At 47.8% G+C, this 19,775-nt stretch overlaps 1 protein-coding gene across 5 annotated transcripts in view; it reads left to right on the top strand.

The window, feature by feature from the left end:
* The window catches only part of HPSE2 (heparanase 2 (inactive)), a 130,985-nt gene that overhangs the window by 84,245 nt on the left and 26,965 nt on the right, over nt 1-19,775 (top strand). For 4 of the 5 annotated variants that reach the window (XM_068949940.1, XM_068949939.1, XM_068949936.1 and 1 more), the window contains one exon: nt 12,047-12,094. The exons of the other annotated variant lie outside the window; for it this stretch is intronic. In XM_068949940.1, the coding sequence (XP_068806041.1) occupies nt 12,047-12,094 (48 nt within the window). The remainder of the gene's footprint in view (nt 1-12,046; nt 12,095-19,775) is intronic. 5 annotated transcript variants of the gene reach the window in all.

Raw genomic sequence — 19,775 nt, 5'->3', positions numbered from 1 at the left:
CACATCACTAGCTGCAGCTTGTGCGTTTGGTAAGGTACAGTAATGCAGCTTATGATGAGTTACAAAACATTGTAGTAGCCTTGATCAGCAGGAAATCTATTAGTGCTGGAGGAGCAGGCTGAGTAAGGAAAACAACAGGGATGAGAGCCAAGAAGCTCTCAGAGAAAGGGAAGTCCTACTTCTGCATTTGCCCTTTGCATGTTGAAATCTAGTCCCAGAGAATGGAATGGAAGAGCTGAATCGTCACAGCCATGGGTGGTCTGGTCGCTCCATGTTTCTGAAGCTGCAATTCAACTGACGAATGACCCCTGAAGTGAGCATACAGTCTGACGGAAAGGATGACAAAAATACCATTTCAAACGAAAGGGACAGTAGATCAGAGCTATGGCTTTGAACAGCCGTGCAGACAAGGAATTGGGGCTCTGCAGACCCCCATGCCAGTTTGAAGGTAGTTTTGAGAGAGCTGTAATGAGCCTGCATGTTCTCCAAGCTCTGTGCTGTTTCCCAGCAGCCATCATTGCTTGCCAAGGTGATGCTGTCCCACGGGCTACAGGAGATTTCTCTCTCCTTTGGAGGCACCTCGTGTCACCAGACACACTTGCACTCCAAGCCCTTGGAGTTCCTAGCTCATGGTGAGTGGCCCATGCTCCCATGATCTAACAGGCCCTAGGTTCCTGTGAGAAATGAGCTGTTTTTCTTCTCCCATAAAGATGATATTATTACCAGGCAAGGTGTAAAGATGAGGAATAAGTCTGATTAAATCAAGATGAAGGGTTAAACATTCATTTACAGTATTTGGAAACAGAGTCAGGAAAGGACAAAGAAATAAAACGTAGTGCCTAAGCTACTTTACAGCATGAGCTTTATTCCCAGCAGCTCCCTGAGGTCTCTTCAGTATTCTCAGCTAGCGCTACTGAGAGCTGTCTGCCTTTCTAAGCAGCATTGCCAAACTGGTCAGGGGGATAACACTTAGAAGTTCCTGGGGCTTTCACAGCCAGGACGTGCCTCCTGAGAGCCTGCATGAGCCCCACAAAGTCAGCAGGCAGGAGAAGGTAGAAAAAATTTAGGAAAGTGCTCTTAACAGCAGGCCTGCTATCTGTGTTGTTAGCGTGCTACGAGTAGTCTACATAGAGCTTGCAGTAGGATGAATGCTCTGCAGTGTAGTGCAAACACAGATAGATATGACAGCCTCCTGCCAACTCCTGGCTTAAGCACGTCTGTGCCTTCCTTGTGTATGCAGGCTCTGACTTAGTCTGAGACTGACATAGGGGAGGGGGATCTGTAGTCAGCTAGGTAAAACTTGATGCAGACATGAGAGTCAGGTTGTGTCAGAAGCTGCGCTGGGTCCCTGCACCAAGGAGTTAAAAACATCAAAAAGCTTTAAAATGACCTTGTCGTGCTCCCCAGTCTCCCAGGCAGGCTCACTGCTGCTCAGGAGAGAAGTCTTAAGCACTTTCTTGTGACACCCTTGTTGTGGAGGTAGGATAGATTGAGGGGAGGAGGGTCACACCTGTCTTTTAGGTGTCCTGAGGCTGGAGGAAGAGATCAGCAGTAAAGGCTCTCTCACCTGTAGCATGCTCTGTGATCACTCACAGCCCTCTGCCCACCACAGCATGTCTCGGCCCCTTCCGCCTGTAGACAGCCCTGCCTAAAACACCATGTTAGGGGCTTTGCACACTCTTACCTGCACAGTTATTGCTCCCAAGCTCTTGTATTGCCCTGCACGGTGAAATGGCTCAGAGCAGCCACAGATCATATCAAAGTTGTGTCACTCTGAGCTGGTTAGTCCTGGAGAGTAGACCAGAACCGCTACTGCTGATGGGCAGATGGGCTCTTCAGAGATGTAATGTTGCTCCAGTGGCCATGGCCTGCTGTGCGGGAGGCTAGAAATGGTGTCTTGTGAATGTACAGGTGCAAGAGGGAATTTCTCCAGACACAACTAGCAGTCGAGTTTGATGAGGTGTTAATTAGACCATTCATGCAGCCTGAGCTGTTGGAGAGCAGACCATGTTAGCTACCTACTATGTCTGTGGGTACAAGAATCCCAGAACTGCTCAGAATTATTTGCTTGGGGAAAAAATTATGGGATTCTAAGGAATTAACATAGATTTTAACAGCAGATCAAGAGTCAGCCACAAAGGTTAATGCATCCCTGAATCACAGAGTCAGTGCTAGAAGAGAAGAAACACAAGGGAAAGCTATTAGGAAGGAGATATGCTAACATGTGTGAAAGCTCACAACATTTGGTACAAACATAGGCTGACATGTCCAGGAAGATCTGGCTAGGGACTCTCATCATCTATCGTTCACTGATGTGCGTGGCCTAATTTTTGCCATGGGACATTAACAAGCGTCGGGGTGTTACCTCTGCTGCAGCTGGAGCTGCAGTACCAGAAAGATAAGGGATGGCAGGCACTTGTGTCTGCACTAGCTTTGCAGTCGTTGCTGCTCCACGGACGTTTTGGGTCCTGGGCTCTGCTGAAGTCACAAATTAGAGCAGCGAAGGAGTCTTCTTGTCAGGGCTAAAGCTTTTCCCCCATCTCCTCATGCCCTACCTCTCAGCTAGCCGGACCAGGGCTAGGCCTGGGTGCTGGAGGGGAGCTGAGAGTCACAGCACATACCTGGATGCTGCAGCATCCTGTCTGCTCATTCACTCCCCGCGCTTCTTCCCAGAAACTTACTGTACCAGCAGTCCTCAGTTCAGTAAAGCACCAAAGGCACATAATAATGAGCAGAGAACAAACAGTAAATGGGTATGTCCAGTCTGTGACATCCCTTCAAGCCCATATGAAGCTCCACTGGGAGCCCTCGGAGGGCTTATCCTGCTCCCACCTTCACACTCTGACTGTCCTCTGTTGTCTTGACTTTGAGTGCCCCTTGTTCCCACCCTGAGTCTATTAGATGGTCATGATGCACCATGGCTACAGCTTCAATGAAATATTGGTGTTCAGTACATGCCACCAAACCTGCTGCTCCCCTGGTTTTCTCTCTCTGCCCTCTCTCTTTCCATCCTCCTTGGCTCGCTCTTTCTATTGTTCTCACCGCTACATGTTCACCCTCTGGTCACAGAGTCACAGCACTGTGGCTGGTGGGGAGCAGCAGATGAGGATGTTCAGACATAAGAGTCCCCATTTGACAAGACACGAGATTCTCTCGTTCCCCCTTTGTGATAGGGCTGAACATGGCTAACATCTATCCTGGGTGCTTCATGCCTTCATTTACCTTCTGCCTTTGTGCACTGAAGCAGTGGCCACGCTTGGGGGAGGATCCAGGCTACTCCGTCTTAAGGTTAGCCCAGGCAAACTAAAGGACAGCTGCCACTTGGGGTGGCAGATGATGGATCCGTAGTGTCCTAAGCCCATTCTGCTCCACAGCCTGAGGCTGGTGTCTGTGAGCACTGCATTCCCCATGAGAGGATCTTCTATTGCCCTTAGGGAGAGACATTGGCCAGTATGATGCTTCTCCTGTAGAGAGAGCCTGTGGTTGAACTACAGAGGGTTACATGACACATGAGCAGGACATGTGGCATGGGAAGACAGTCAGCCTGGAAAGGAAGGCTGAGCAGGCATGCTCAGCATGAAGATAGAGGTCTGGAGATGTAGCAGAGACCTGGGCTTTGGGGCTAATCCTTTCCTTGCAGGGAAGCCGGATTCAGTCTTGGGGAAATCAGGGCTCGCTTATTAAGACTTCATGATTTTATGGCCTCTTACTCTTGGTGTGTGGTGTCTGTGGAGGGTCAGTCACCTATCTGAGTCACTTCTTGATCCTTTTGATGATAGTGTAATTCCACGGTGCTCTGAAAGGAGCTGATAAAGGTGAGGAAACACATTTGTAAGTTGTGGAAACACATTTGTAAGAAGCCCTTTCTGTCTTGTGTGGACATGGCAGGTGAAGGATGCAGGGTCAGGAGGGAGCACAGAGATGATATCTAGATTACCTATGGGCAGCCCAGGTGGGGACATGTAAGAGACCAAAGTAAAATCAAGGTGTTAAAAATGGAAGAGTGTTTTGTAATATTTTTATTATGACTGTCCATGTCTTGTGTCTGTGCTATCATGAGGGCAAGCTGGGTGGCAGCTTCCCTGACTGACAGGAAAAGAGGACTGCAGCTGTCTGAGCAGGTCAGCACAAATCAGTCAGGCCAGGCATTACTGTTTATCCATGACCTCTTCTGGAGTAGCAGTCAAAGGCAGAGTGTGGATGGAGCTTGTCTGTTTAAATTCAAGTAGCAAAGAAAGAGAAACAGAGACTCTGAGAAGAGCTTGGAGTAGGTGAGATGCATCAGAGGAAAAGACTGGATGAGAAGAATATCTTCCGTTTTCAGGAAGAAACATAGGTATTGGGTCTGTTCTCTTGCTAGCAAGGACTTCTGCCTTCTGTAACACAGAGGACCCCTAAGTACTGCATTTTTTAGAAGCTGTTTTGGTTTGGTTGAACTTTCTTAAAAAAAGTATGTCCTCATTATATTGGCCTGAGGCTCTTTAGTGATGCCACAGAGACAGGCACATCTCAGAGTCAGGGGAGCCAGAAGGCTCGCCCTTATGCCGGGCTACAGCAAGGGCTATGGCACAGGCTGTGCAGGGACACTGTGAATAAGAGCAAGAATACTGTGCAAAAAATGAAGCCACAAGGCTTGTAACATTAAACTGATGCTATAAAGGGAGAAGGTCATTGCAGCATAAACCTCAAACTATGAATGAATGCATTCATAAATACATTGGAATGAGAAGTGAAAGGTATGGTAAGGTATTCTGTAGTTGCTTATCTAGCAGGCTCAAGGATCTGAGAAATAAGCAGAAGATCTAATTGTCAGCCTTTCAGGAGGAAAAGGTTAACATAATTGTCATTAGTGAAACTTGATCTGGATGGCTGAAATGCCAAAATCACTATCACCTATATAGGAAGAGCAAAACAGGTAAAAGAACACACCAATGAGATTATACTGCTATGTAAGTTCATGGTGTACCTTCATCCTGATTACTATTTACAATGACAATCCTGGTCATTTCATCTCAGAAGAGGTGTAACAGAACTGGGAAAGTTTCAGAGAGAAGAGCCAAGGATGTGCAGGAGGCATATGATGTCTTCCACACGAGAAAAGATTAAATAGACTATACCTTTTTGTCTTAGAAAAGTGATAGCTGAGAGGGAATATTATCGAGGCCCGTGAGCTTGTGAATGGTGGGTCTCCCGCAGTGCAGAAAGTAGTCTGGATTAATGAATTATTCAGTGAATTAATGAATTAGGCAAGCAAGCTGAAGGAAGCTTTTTCACTTGGTAAGGGATTACATTATAAAGTCACTGTTATAGGAAATTGTGGAGGCTAGAGGCGTGTGTTCAGAAAGGAATTGTGTAAACTGATGATGGGAAAAATCAATGGTAATCCAACATCATGGTCCAAATGCAGCCTCCAGAGTCTCTAGAGTGCAGATCACCAAAGCTGGGTGGATAGCCAGGAAAGCACTGTGCCTCCTTGCCTTGTTGGAGGCAAGATATCGGGCTTACACCACTCGGGAGGGCTGGGCTTGCATTACCTTGGGATGCCCAGCCAGTTTCAGATCAGAACAGTGCTCATGTGCTTACGTTCAGAAAAGGGAGCAGAATGGCTTGTGCTTTTTCAGGCTGTATAGCTTAACGTCAGTCCCAACAAAACAACACAAGGAAATGCATTTCTGCAAAGGGGCCAACGAGAGGTAGAGCAGCCTCATCTACCCGCTGCTCTGTTAGGATGCATGGTGAGGATATCACTGTGCTAGCCATTTAGAGATACTTGAGAGCTTAAAATTTCCTGTGACCTGGCTTCAGGTAGGTCTCCACTCACTGTGAAAATTCACCTTAGGGAGGCACTTACCCTACATTTACAATCAATGGAGAAAAGTACATGTCCATCTTAGATACTATGTATTGTTTTTCTAGGGTTTCTCCCTTTCTTCATTTCTCCAAGTGTATCAGTGCCTAATTCTGGATCACTTTCTTGGTCAGTCTGTGTGTGTGTGTGTGTGTGTGTGTGTGTGTTCATTTATTTACTTATATACTCATACATATGTATATTTTAATAATCTCTTGAGGACCTAACATTTCAGTATATGTCCTAGAAACTGTGAAAGATATTGACTCTATTGACTCAAAAGCATCCTTCGTTAGAAAACACAGGGTAGAAGGTATTTGCAGCTGGATCTTTATCATAAGCAGCATTATTGTAGTCACTTCCAGCACTGCAAGATGGTGTACTGTATCCCAGGTGGGTTCAGAAATCTGATGAAATGGAGCATCATTCAACATTTATGCAGCAAGCTGATTGCACAAAATCATTAGTCTTTGTAAGGAGGTCACAAGTAGAGAAGACTGGTCAACTACTGGATTCCGGTGTGCTTGCTTTTAAAGATGAGAAGTTTTGATTTTTATGTGGCATCACACATGTGCTGTGAAGCACATGTGATCTAGGTTCATGTAGCAGAAAGTAAGCTAGGGTTGTGGTGCAGTCCATGGCATAAAGCCTGCTTTGCTGGAAGGTTTGTGCAGCCCTAAAATAATTCATGTTAGCTGAAGTATTGCGAGCAGAAGGAGAATACAATATTGCAGCAGATTTCTAGATAGACCCCAATGGGCTCTGCTCCCCTGGAGTGAATTCCTTGTCTGAAATCCAGCATTGTAGTTCAAAGACTGCATTAGCTGGGATGAGTTGGGTCTAGTACCTGTCTTTGAATGCTGCTGCAGATATTTGATTGCACTTCTGGAAACTTTGTACTAAAGAGCTTTTCCCCATCATAGTCAACAGATGAGATGCACCCTGATTCTCCTGCTTTGTTTATACACACCTATTCTTTAGTCTCGGTTTGTTCGGTTTATTGAGTGGAAATTTGGGCTAGACTCCCACAGTGAGGCAGGCCTTAGGATGGAGAAGAGGTCACAGCCATATGGATGGGAGCTGTGCTCTGCCAGTTCATCCCGGAGCCAGAGAACGGTTGCTGACCCTGTTTATTATACTAGAAAGGCAGCATGGCAAAACAGTCAGTGCAAACAGGAGCATGCTCTCCTCCAGCACCTGACAGTGGTCCCAGCCTTCCAGAGACAACTTCTTCTGGCAGCGAAGCCTTGGCATAGCCTTTGCCTCCATCCCTCTCACCAACCATTTCAGATGCGAGGCAAAGCTATTTCCACCCATTACTGTTGTCTCAAAGGATGGAGGCCTGCCATCTGTCCATGATGACCCCACCCCTGCACGATGGGCAGCTCAGTGTTATTCCTGCCTTGCGGGCTTGGGAGTTCAGCTTGCTTTTGTAGGATTTCAGGAAGTAACAAATCAAATAACCCATATTTGTGAAGTCCGGCACCCAGAAGTTAGACAATGCTAAACCATCTGGGAGCCTATGTGATGGTGATTTGTCTCCCTTGTGCAGCTGTGTTCTCTTTTTTTTTTTTTTACAGGATCACTTTTTTTTTTTAATTTTTATTTAAAGGATGACAGTCTGCAGTTACCTTCATGGGAAAGAGATTTCCAAGTGCAGATGGCTCTTTAATGTATCAAGAATAAGCCTAGGAAGTTCCAGTGGCTGGAAACTGAAGCCAGACACATTCAGATGAGAAATAACATGCTTGGAGCCTAATTAACCATGAGAGCAATTTGCTTAAGGTTACAGTAGATGCTCCGTGACTGGCAAGCATTGAATCGGGACAAGAGATCAATTTCAGGGACGTGCCCACCCTCAAATGGAAGTTGTGTTCTTGAGGGATGTGACTAGGGAGATGCTTTGGCAGGCTTGGAAGAGGTCAGATCTGAGCCGTGGTTTCACCATGTAGAGTTTTTGCTGTCAGTACTGTGTTGTGTTTTTCCCTCCTGTCCCTCTCTCCCATGGCTAGCTCTTGACCTTTATGGTGCTATTACACCAACGTTACCATTTTTGGGGCTGAGCTGTGTTCTGCTTTGGATGACTGATTCAACTTTAAAATTCGTTTGTCTCACTGCCTAACTAAAAGCAAACTCAGGCCTCAGTTCTAGTTCAGGACGTGACCCCACAAGCAACAGTGTTGGCAAGGGGTGCTGGCACACAGGCAGCTAGAAGGGAAAGGAAGTGGACAGATCCCAACCCAGACTCTTTGCCTAATCTTTGGTACCACAAAGTCACTGTTCAGTGCTCCTGTTCCTTCATGCAACCCCTGACATGTTTTGATTGTCCACCTGCAAATTCTGCCCTATCAGAATTTGAGGACTTTTGAATTTGCCCAGATTTCAGATACATGGAAGTCCAGCCAGGGATACTGCATGGGAGCACCCCAGGGGCTGCCATGCGTCTGAATTTCTGGACACTGCTACAGTATTTGCACACACTGCCTGCATAGCACAGGTTGAACTTGTCCCACTGCTCTTAGGGTGTAGGATTTACTGCAAATGCACTGCATAGTTGATTGGTGCTCACAGAGTAAGGCCAATGTGCAGGGAAATGGCAGATTTACTCCACCAGCAAGGACCATCTGTGCAGCACATGTGCAGGGGATCTGATCCTTCCCGGAAGCGTCTGGTTTACTCTGCCTGTGCTGTGCTTCATGCATGTACATTGTGCAGCCCAGGAAATCCCCGATAAAAATGTGCCAGCACTGGTCAGACAGCAGGACCATATTGATCTTTGTTGGCCTTAAAATCTATGGTTCAAGCAGTGCAGGTGCTACATGAATAAAGGGATTAATAACATCTGCATTCCTGGTCTGAGGATATTCAAATACCTGTGCATCGCTGGAGTCTCTACCTGCCCTGGGCTTTCATCTCCTATTCTTGCAGTACCACTTGCTGGCTGTTGGAACTGATCTAGGTTCTTTTTGGAGGGTAGAGACCATAGCCCATGTTATCTGTGATGTTCCAGGAACAACTCCATCATTAAGGCTGAACCTGAATTTTTATCAGGAATTTTTGAACTCTATTTTTGAAACATCTTAGTAAAAAAGGGTAAAAGGAAAAAACCAAACACACGCAGAAATTAAACTTTGAGCTGGATATGATCTTCTGTGGTAAGATTTGAAAATGACCACATCTAACTCATTTATTTCGCTCTTATGGGGACAACAGAAGAAAACAAAGCAAGCTAGGGCCTTTCCTTTACTGCTCTTGGCCTGCTTAATACTGCCTAAGGGATACCTGTGCTCTAGAACAACATTTTCACAGGAGCCTTTTAGCACCAGGGCAGTTAACTTCCTAGAGGCTTAGGATATGGTGTACTGCTGCTGTTGCTCCAAGCTGCTGGAGGTTATACCAAGGATTTGCTTTGCTCTTCGGTCCCTGCTCAAAGACTTGTGCAGCTGGGTGTGTTTTCAGCAGTGCTGTAGGCACTGTGGAAATGGCTAGGAAAGCCAGAGAACTTCTTCCTCTTAGCTCAGTATTCTCGTGTTTTTGGCTGTGGGTGGGGAGTGCCAAACTGGAGCTTAAAGAGGTGATTAGAAAAAGGCCAGGATGCTTATTTTGTAGGCAGAACATAAAGCGCCTGAGGTTAGAAAGCAGTCTGGGGTAATCTTCAAACCCGGTTGCAATATATAGACTGTATTTGTAATTTCAGTTTAATTCGAGAGTTCATTAGTTCACTCTCTTACCCTTTGTGTGCTACATATTGGCCAGTAGCTCCTGTACTGAGTATTTTAAAGCTGGGAGTTGGGTTTTTTGATCCATTTGGGATGTTTCTGCATACTTAGTTTTGTAGCAGAGCAGCCTCGCCAGGTGCCCTCTCCAAAGCAATATTTACAAGACCAACTTTAACCTTTGATCCTGATGATCTGTGCGAGTCATGTAGAATTTGCACCTTTCCCTCTGGGAGCTGCGGCCCAGAGAGATGCACTGGGAAACCCCAAGGCGAAGTGCTTGAGCCCACCACAGGGCTGTAGGAAATGGCTGTGGTAGTGCCATGGGTAAGGCCAAAGGCTTGACCCGGCAGTCTGGGCACTGGCAGCACGCGCTGGAGGGGTGCAGGTGTCCCACATGCTGGTCCTCGTTCCTGTGCTGCTTCCAGCAAGGCCGACCAGGTGGCTCTCCTCGCAGTGTGCGGCGAGGGAAGGACCTTTCACAAAACCACTTCTCTGTTGCTGGTCTCCTGGTCCTGACCCTCAAGAGAGACATAAAGTGTTTTTGAAAGACAGGCCTGGGAACGGAAATTCATAGCACTGCTGGGCATCAGAATCATGGACTCATCAGGGCTACTGCTTTTTACAACATATTATTGTTTTTCCATTTCTAATTGCATCTCTTCCCTCTCTGTCCTCAGGGATTTATTACCTCTGCCTTTGCCAGTGTCCTCTTATGCTTCACAGGGTCCAAATGCCCTTTTGTCCCAGTCTATAATTGACCGTCGTCATTAATTTGAAGTCATAATCATTGTTTCCAAGCTATATATAGGTCTTGTTTCAGACCTGATTAGAGGCTTGTGTGCCCGAAAGTGTGTAGCTCTTCCCTACCACACCAGCTGGTCTGAGAAAAGGTATCACCTCTCTGTGCAAACCTTCCCTCCTGTTCCCACAGCAGTGCCAGTGCTGCAGGCAGAGGAGGCTGCAGGCCACAGCAGAGAGATGAGCCAAGACACTTTCTCCCTGGAGCACCTGTCCCTCTCCTCTCCTCTTTGAGGAAGACCATATTCCCGATGTAAAGCAGTCTCTGCCATTAGGCACTTGCGGGGGCAGGGGTCTGGGTCACAGGAGCTGCAGGCTCCCGTCCTTCGGGGCAGCACATCCCTATCGGTGCCACTCTCGTCCTTGCACCTCTGTGCAGCACTCGGTGGAGTCATGACGACTGCATGATTAGTGTTGCCCTCTCAGGGTCTCCATGCATCGAAGGGTAGCCAGAGACAGTACAGCATCAATTTCTTTCTCATCATGTTCACTTGATCAAACCAGCAGCTCCTGTCTCACACATACTTTATAACCTCTAAAATGCAACATCAGCTATATTGCGCATGTTATGCTACCAAACAAAAAAAGCATGCCAGTGCAGTTGATGTGTATCTGTGTTTTTTATCTGTGCTCCTAAGTGTCTGTAAGGATATAGCAATTGCTTATGCTTTCTTGTGTAAGTTTGAGTTTTCTAGCATGTGGTTCGGATTGCTGGGCCGGGGAGCCGTGGAGGGACTGTCTTGGATGGCAACAAGCCTGTGCCAGAGGCTGCGGGGTTAAGGCTGCACATGGTCCCCAAGATTAAGAATTGCTTTGCTTTTGGTATCAGTGATGTAAGCAGATACATTTGTGTACCCTCGATTCTAACTCCAAAAGTGGATCTCTGGAGGAGGTGTATTTTCTTTAAGACAATTGGGTCACAAGCCATCAGGAGACTAACACATATACACAACTCACTAACCTTGCCTATGGAAGTGCTGTGGTTATTCGTAAGAACGGGTCAGACCAAAAGTCCACCCCGGTCAGAATCTCATCGATTTGCTAACAGCCGATGCCCAGGAAAGAGCACCAGAACAAGGCAAGCGAGCAGCAGCGTTTGTCCAACCTTTCTCCCAACCCCCAATGCTCAGAGGCTTCCTGAGCTACAGGTGGCATCTTTGCATGTAATAGGGTTGCTGTATTTTTCCACCGTGAATCTTTCCAGTCCCTTTTTGAGTCTAGGCAAGAAAGAGTTCTACAACTTAAATACATGTTATGTGAAGAAGTGTCTCCTTCTCAAATGGGCGTTTAAGTTTTTTTTTTTTTTTAATAATGTAATTGCTATTAAAAGTTGAGCTATTGTTTTCATAGAATGAAGTACCTACCCCAAGATCTTGTCCCTGAAATGTTGTCTCTTCTGGAGAATTGTCTCCATCTACTCAGAGCCTCTGCTGGGAGTTGGGTTTCTCTCCCTTATTTTTAGTGGTGCTTGCTATGAGCGCTTGTATTAATTACAATTTATCCTTTCCATTTAAGGATACGAAGGTTTAGTTAGAAAGGCTCTGACAAGACTGTGAGTGTAGTGACTGTCTTTGCTATCCTACAGCTTACAACGGGCATCAGTTGTTTTAGGCCTTCCCTGTGCTTAGGGACACCTGTGACAACGCTGGGTTTATATGGTTTCTTCCTCTGTTTCCCATAGGTTCATGAAAGTGGCGGGCAGCACGGTGGATGCTGTTACCTGGCAACAGTAGGTATTCACCCTTCCTTCTACTTTCCAACACGAATGGCTATGCAGCGACGAGATAACGTTTGCAGTGGAGCTCATGCGCTGTCTGGGTATGAAAGGGGAGACTCCTGCAAGCCACCTCTTCTGCCCTTGTGCTGCATTTAAATAGGTAAAAGAGGCTCTGCTCCTCCCTCTAGAGCCTCTCTAACAAGTACACCAGGAGGAGGTGCGTTAATCTTGCCCACTGCAGCTGAGACAGGGGCTAAAAATATCGCTTCCTGCATGCCTGGCCTGTCATATTGCTGGAACCGAGAGCCTTGCTCCGAACCACTGAACTCTCCCATCCGGCCGGGAGGGCAGGCAGCCCTCGGCGTCGGTGAGGGTGGCGAGGATGGGGAAGCAGAAAGCCGCGTGTGACAGATCTGTGGGGCAACCTGAAAGTCCTGTTGTGTCTCTGGTTCTCCTTTCCTCCCTGACTGTGGTCTCCCCTTGACCGATGGCCTGAAGCCAAGCTGATTTGGCCCGGAGAAAATAAATAGAGGTTTAGTCTAATGGGAAATGTGTAACTGGCCCCCCCAGTCCCCACCCCAGTTTGCAAAGGTATATTTCATCCATAGAGAAACTGCCATCTTGTGCTGCCGACGGAGCCCCAGGAGCAGATGTGGACAGAAATAGGGAGTAGACATCCAAGAGCAAGGCCAGGCTGGGGCTGTCAGAGAAATGCTCGTACCTGATTTTTTTCCCCCTGGTTTCTACATGTTAACAGGGAGACTTAGGAAGTGTCCATATGTCCTGGCAAATGCTCGGGCTGACCTGAACCTTGGGGCTGGGCTGACTTTTTGTGGTCCCATCTTCCCAAGCAATACCTGAGCCAAAGGGCACCATTGCTCTCACCACCTGCCCTGAAATACAAAGTGGGCTGTGATTCAGAAGAGGCAAAGCAAGCTCTGAGATGGAGCATGAGAGAGACAAGAACAAGGTTGAGGGAAAGGATTTCTTATTTTGGTAAAAATCCTCAAATGTACTTTCTCCTAACCTTTTTCCCAACTGCCCCAATTTACACATTGTGGCCAGAGCTCAGTTTCCCCAGCACGCTGGGACCATCTGCAGTGGGTGTGCAAATGCTGGCATGAAGGTGAGACGATGTGCAGGCACAGCAGCAGCTGCCAAAATTGATAGAAAGGACTTCTGGGGCAGGTAGGGTGCTCTCCTCCCACAGACGGGACGTATTTCAGAGGTAGGCATTCATTGGAGTAAAATCCATGGCGAGGCTCCTGGGTACCAGAACAAACGTGTGCATTTGCTCTGATGCTGGATTAGACTACCCAAGCCATGTGCCAGCTTTGGGTACAGGAGTAGGGGTCTCGGGTCCCAGGTGGGCTTGTGTGTGCTAAGCTGGTACTTCACAGGGGCCCTTTCTGGGGTGCTCAGGTTGCTTTCCTAAACCTTAGCAGGGTGGTATATTCAGGCCTCTGCCCTGCCCATCTGCGCAGCCCGACACCCTCATCACCTCTGCCTGACAGCACTGGTGGTCCTCTCCCCAGCACTGTGAAATGCTGGTCATGGTGTAAGTCCTGGATATGGGGACTCCAGACCATACTTCCTCTCATAAAGCCTACCCAGAGACCTGCGGATGAAAGAGCTCAGTGGCTTTTAAGATAGGAAGTTTTCTCACAAGTGCACCCAGGGTCTCTGTGTTGGTGCATTAACCTTGGAGACTCCTGCAAAAGCAATTGTCTGCATCGCGGAGTGGTTTGCAGCACCAGGCACGACTGGTATTGATCAAGTCCTGCTCCTCAGGGAGCGTAGCTTGCCTTGCCGTGCCGCAGCGCTGCTTGTCTGCACGTTCAGCTCTTAGGACTTCCCCGCCAGGCAGCAGCAGTCTGGTGCAGAAGGGGCAGTGGGGTAGCAGAGCGTTTGGAGCAGGATTTGTGTTATTTACAGGCTCATGCTGTGCAATGATGATCTATGTCTCAGCTGGGAGTTTGCTTTTCATGATTACATGATGTGCTGATCACATTTACTTAGTCCAGGAATTTGCTTTCTGAAACAGGGCTTGATCACTGGGCCAAGCCCTTGGATGAGTTGAAGGAACAAACTTCCAGACTTCGTACATGGAATTTCATCTTAGCGCACAGGGAAACTGCACCGCATGGCTGCTTTGAAACCTTTTTTTATGGGATCAGTGGAAAGTGCTCCAGTGCAGAGCGGCTGTGCTGGTGCGATGCTGCGAGCTGAAAGGCTGCATGCAGCTTCCTGCGAGGGACAGCCGAACTGAGGAGCTGCTTGTTGAATCATTTCCACTGAGGTGTCCGAGCCGCTTTCCCCCCAGCCCAGGTTTGCAGGGCTGGAGGGTTGCGCCCATATGCATTTGTGAGGACTGGCAATGGCTACTGCTCCAATCTGGGCTTCTGTACTGTTTATGAATAAATGTCAAAACAGTGTCTCATCCCTCTGCTCCAAACAGCAAAACAAAACAAAACAAGTTCCTTTGTATCCAAGAAGAAAATTATTAGCAGGAAACTAAACTGCAGTCTAACTTCAAGTATGAACACTGCTGTTCCAAACCCTTAACGTTCTCCTGGGATATTGGTTATAAATTTGTCAAATCTGTTATTCCTTTGAAAAGGTTGTGCTTGATCCAGAAAGGGAATTGAGAAGGGAATACTTTGCAGGGATCCCTGTTCTCTGTGTGAAAATGCACAACTGTTCCCTCTTTTCTGAAATATATCTGATGGAAAAGTGACATGGGTTGTAAATAAGCAGGCTTGCCAGCCTTTCCTAGTATGGTTTCACTTACATATGTAACTCAGCATGTGTGCCTCTCTCTTCAGAAGTAATGTGTTGCTGGATAAGGATGTGTGAATAGTTTAGAAACATTCAGGGAATTTCCACTAAAAGAGGGTGTGGCAGGTAGGACTGACAGTGGCTCGGAAAGTTTTGGCACTTTCCTCATAATTTAGTTTGTTTGTTATGTTTGGTTATGAGTAAATGCTCAGTTTATTGTGGACCCCCTCAGTCTTTGGATGCGGGTTTCCACTGCTCAGAAATCTTCCCACAACCATATCTTTTCTCCATCTTTGCTCCCAAGCTTGGTGTCCTTGAACGTGTTGAAGATTTGTTGCCTATTAAACCAGCAGCCGTGCCTTGGTCCCATTCCTGTGCATGCTCTTAGTTTGTATTGCTTGTTTTCCCTCTGAAGAGTTGCGCAGAACTCTGAGTTTGTCACGTTTAATGGGCAAATCCTTGTGCAATGCAGCATGGGCACATGTGCGATGCTGCTCAAAGTGCTTTTGCTAGGTTTGGTTTGGATGATGCCTCTTCTGGCCCAGACATGCCAAATGTCTGGGTGGAGAAGCTCACAAGGCAGTGGCGCTCTGTGCCCCTCTCTTAAGTAGGGGACAAATTTCCCAAAAGTGCCAGTGCTGGCTGGTGCACACCCACCCACTGATGTGCATACCAAGGGCATGGAGACGCTGTGCTCAGAGTGTGGAGTCGTCTATGGTTGTGCCCGGATGGCGGGGTTTCATGAAAAAATCAATAGCGAGTCTCCAGTAGTAGATGAACCATGCCAGGCCATGGCTTTGTGCACTGCTGACCATCTCCTGCACTGTCTGATGATGAGTACAGGCCCTGCCAGGATGGTGGTCCTGGCCACCAGCACAACATCAGGTGATACCTATGAGCAGCTGGGGGGATGGCAGGGGCCAGGGACAGTTCCCACAGGCAGGCTAGGTGGAGGGACCCCGTTTTGGGGGAGATTGAGGCTTGGGTGTGAGCTGTGCCATTAGAGGCAGAAACCAGCTCCTGGCCATTTATATTTCTTAGCGCATTTATTGTTGTAGCCTGCATGCCTGGGCACAGAGGAGCTCCCTGGCAAGAACTGATTGTTTAGGAGTTTATTTCATGGACAGAAATAAAAAAAAGTCAATGGGAAATGCTAAATATTCCTGTATCTGCTCATTTCAGGGCAGCCCTTCTGACATGCTGCAGCCTGCGTGCCCCTTCCCTGAGCCCTGAGGACTGGAGGTGGGCAGCGTCTCTCCGCAAGGCCCATGGGTTTCTCCTGCGGGAGCAGGGAGCATCCTGCCTCCCTCCTCCAGGGTAGAGCAGAGGTGCCCTGCGTCCGGCGCTGCAGGCGTGGGTTGCCCCCTCTCTTCGGGAAGACACTTAGGGATCAGGGCCAGCCCTGCAGGCAGAGGTGTCTCAGTTTCACAGCTGCGGCAGCTGCCGGGTGTCATGCTGATGGAGGGGATCTGCCTCGCGACGCGTCCCCGGCAGGCGGCTGCCCTAATTCCAAGCAGACTTTCCCTGTAGCAGCAGGCAACAAAGTAGATCCGGAAATTCCTGAGCTTTGGGAAGTTGGCTTTAATGTAATTAACTGCAACAGAAGAAGAGGTCAGATAATAGGGGCAAAGGTTTCTCTTTAAAATGAAAGGGGAAGTAAATGAAACCAGCTGCCCAGGAGCTAGTGCATTGCCTTCATTAAGTACGGTACGATGGTCATGGTCATAGCAAACTGCGGCTCTTTCCAGAAAAGCATTGCAAAAGCAGCACAAGACCTAGAAGTGACAGGACAGGGATGTGAAGCCAGCCCCAGATTAGCCCAAGGGCCTGGGAGCCTGGTACTACCCATCTTTAAGTATCCCTAAGTTGCTGTGTGTGCCTTGGCCTTGCAGCCTGCCCAAAGACAAGGGCATTTCTGGCTGGGAGGTATGCTCAGCTCTATGTAAGTAGCTCCTCTGCAGCAGCTTTTTTGATGTACTGATTCCAGCTCTTATCTTTCTGCTTCGAGTCTTGTGCTACAGCTCCAGACATAGATGGAGACTGGGATTTGGGCTGCTGCATTTCCTAGCACTGGCACAAATCACTGGCGAGCCTTGGATGAACCTCTCCCTGCTCTGTGCTCTGGTTTGCCCATCTCTGAAGTGACACAATGATACCTATCTTTGCAAAATGCACTGATCCTGTCATGGGTTTCCTAGTTCATATTCCAATGGGGTTTTTTTTAGAAGTGGAGTATCCCTTGCTCTGGAAGTGGGAGGAGACTTGGCCTCACAACTTTGTGTAGTATGCTGCTCCCTAGGACGCTTGCAGTGGCTGTACGTGGCCTTTCCTCTGAGATGTGTGTCTCTTCTAGGCTTTTGCTAGATCCCCCTTTCCCTTGGTTGGCTCTTCTTATGTTTCGACACATCGTCTATCTACAGAGAAGTGGTATCAAACTGGGGGATACAGAGTCAGATCCGCATGCGATTGCCCATATCCAGCACCTCCCGTATCAAGAGAAACTGCATGGTCTGTGTGCGTGGTGGGCATACTGGTATTTCCTAGGCTTCAGGGCCAATTCTGCCACCACATCATATTCAGAGCCCCCCGGAAGTTCTGTCAGCCCATGCTGGAGTGGGATAGCTTGTCCTGAGCTGAATGCCTTGCGCTAAGATTAATTCCTTTCTATCTGACATGAGATTCACTGTAGACCTTGCTGACCCCAGATAGCACTCTGACTCCTGCTAGCAGGTCACCACGTGCTTGTCATTGCTTGAGCATGGCTGCAGCCTCCCGCTGCTTGTGCAGTCAAACAGGGAAGGGAGTGAGGGAGGGAATCCCCTAACCCTCTGCAGAGCCGTGGCTGCTCAGAGACGCTGGCCTGCACTGGGCAGAGTTTGACCATTTGTCTCCTTCAGCACTGAGACCTCGTAGGCATTGGGAGAGGAAGCGGCTGCCCTTTGGATGCTGCACGCCGCGCTGCTGCTCGGGGAGGTACTTGTCAGCCTGGGAGCTCTCTGCAGCTGCTGCTGGCTTTTTTGGAAGCTGGAGAGTTGTGAATACTTGAGGGTTTTTTTTTTTTAGTATCAAGTGCATTGAGTCATTGTAAATATCAGAAAAGCTGCAGTCTTTGCTCCTGGGAGTAATCCACACCTAACGATCCCTTCTCCTGCTTTAAAGATCTGTTGGTTCTTCGAGTCCTGTGTAGATTTCTGTGTTTCTTTTACTGTTGGTGGAAGTTTTCAAAAGGAAGCATCTGAATCTTGATTACAAACTCTAGAGCGGGAAATGACTTACTGATTCCTGAATAGCCCAGCTCCAAATCAGCAAAACCCTTGGTGCCTTTTTCTTCCTCGCTGGCCTTGTGCAGCTGTTTCCATTTTCTCTCTCTCCCAGTTTGGGGGTTTTGAAAGTACCTGTCGATATCTAAGAACTTCCTAGGCAGCTCTGCCAGAGATCCCTGTTGAAAATTACAAGATTACAGAAATCTTGTAATTTTTTTCATGCTCTGCTTAGACCCGAAGCTGAGGTGTTTCCCTCCTTGCTCCCCGTGGGAGACACACTAGCAACAAAGAGATTTCCTGATATCAAAACTTAATGTTTATTTTTGCCTTTCATCCCTATGCCATTCCCCATTTCTCTAGGTTGTTAAGGAAGGTGTCAAATAACTATGATCATGGCATTGTCCCCAGGCATTTCTGTTCTCTGCAGGGTCTGAACTGGCTCAGCACAGCGAGCATCTTCCCATGCTGGTTCCTCTTAGCCTGTGAGAGACAAGCACCGTGCGGGGAGATGTCATCTTTGGGAGCTGTTACTGATTAAAATAGCCACGTTTGCCTCTGTTTGCAGTAGGGTTGCAGGTCACAGCACGCCTTGTGCTTGGAAGAGCCAATGAGCAGACCTCAGCTTGTGTTTGGTGTCTGAAGGGTTTATTCTGGCCTCTGTGATCATACTGGCTTGCAGAGACCAGGTGAACCCTGCAGAAAGCCTGTGGTGTTGGAGGAACGATATGTTGACTGACATATCTCTAACTTCACTTTTCTCATTAATACAACCTTCTTTCTGTGGCCTTTCAGCCAGTTTTCAGCCCAAGTGATGGGGCTTTTAGTCTACACCAGTCCAAAAGATCTTTTCTGCTCAGTTCTTACATGCTGTACTGAAATCCAAACATCTGCCATCCCCAGAGTCCATTGCTTTGTAATTTTGTCTTAAAAAGTAATCTCTGCAAACCCCATCGCTGCCTGCTGCTTACAGATCTGTTGTCATTTCAGCAGCCAGTGATTCAATATTATATAAGAACTGATGATATTCTGAACACTTCACAAGTCCCCCTTGGAGATAATCTCTGCCTTTAGCACTTTACAGCCAATAAGGACATGCTGGACAGTCTCTCCTTCATACTTGCTCTTCTTACAAAATGTTGGAGTGAAACAGAGGTCTGATAGGCATGATCCTGTGCTTCCACAGCTGGAACTCTGTACCTGGGAGAGGATTTGCAGAGGAGAGGCTTCTGTTTTGTGGCATTTGCAAGTTGAGCCTGTAATTCCTATCTGTTCCAGGCCAGTTAGCCCTGGCATTGCTCACCTTTCACTGCAGCCCTGAGTGGCTCCACGCACATTTACCCTGTTACCTGATTTGTGCACTGGAGCAGTGAGAAGCAAAAGTGCTCTTTGAGTGTTTGTAAATGTTGCGCATGTGCTGTGCACTCCAGTTGAGCCTCATTTAGCGTGCAGCATCCTTTGGGGATGCTGCTGCCCTCACGTGCAGTCATGCACCCAAGCAAATACGCTACGACAGCCACTACAGCTGATCTCGTCTCTCTTCCCAGCTCTGGGCTTGCTGCCATGGGCTCTGGGCTTGCTTTTGGTTCGCTAACAGCCTTCCTGCCTTTAACAAGGAAACGTTCCTTCTGTCTTTTGCCTGTATTAGACCTGTC

This window comes from Struthio camelus, chromosome 7, assembly GCF_040807025.1.
Source record: "Struthio camelus isolate bStrCam1 chromosome 7, bStrCam1.hap1, whole genome shotgun sequence".
NCBI lineage: Eukaryota > Metazoa > Chordata > Aves > Struthioniformes > Struthionidae > Struthio > Struthio camelus.
Note: the sequence above shows the minus strand (reverse complement) of the source record. Positions and strands in the feature narration are given on the sequence as shown.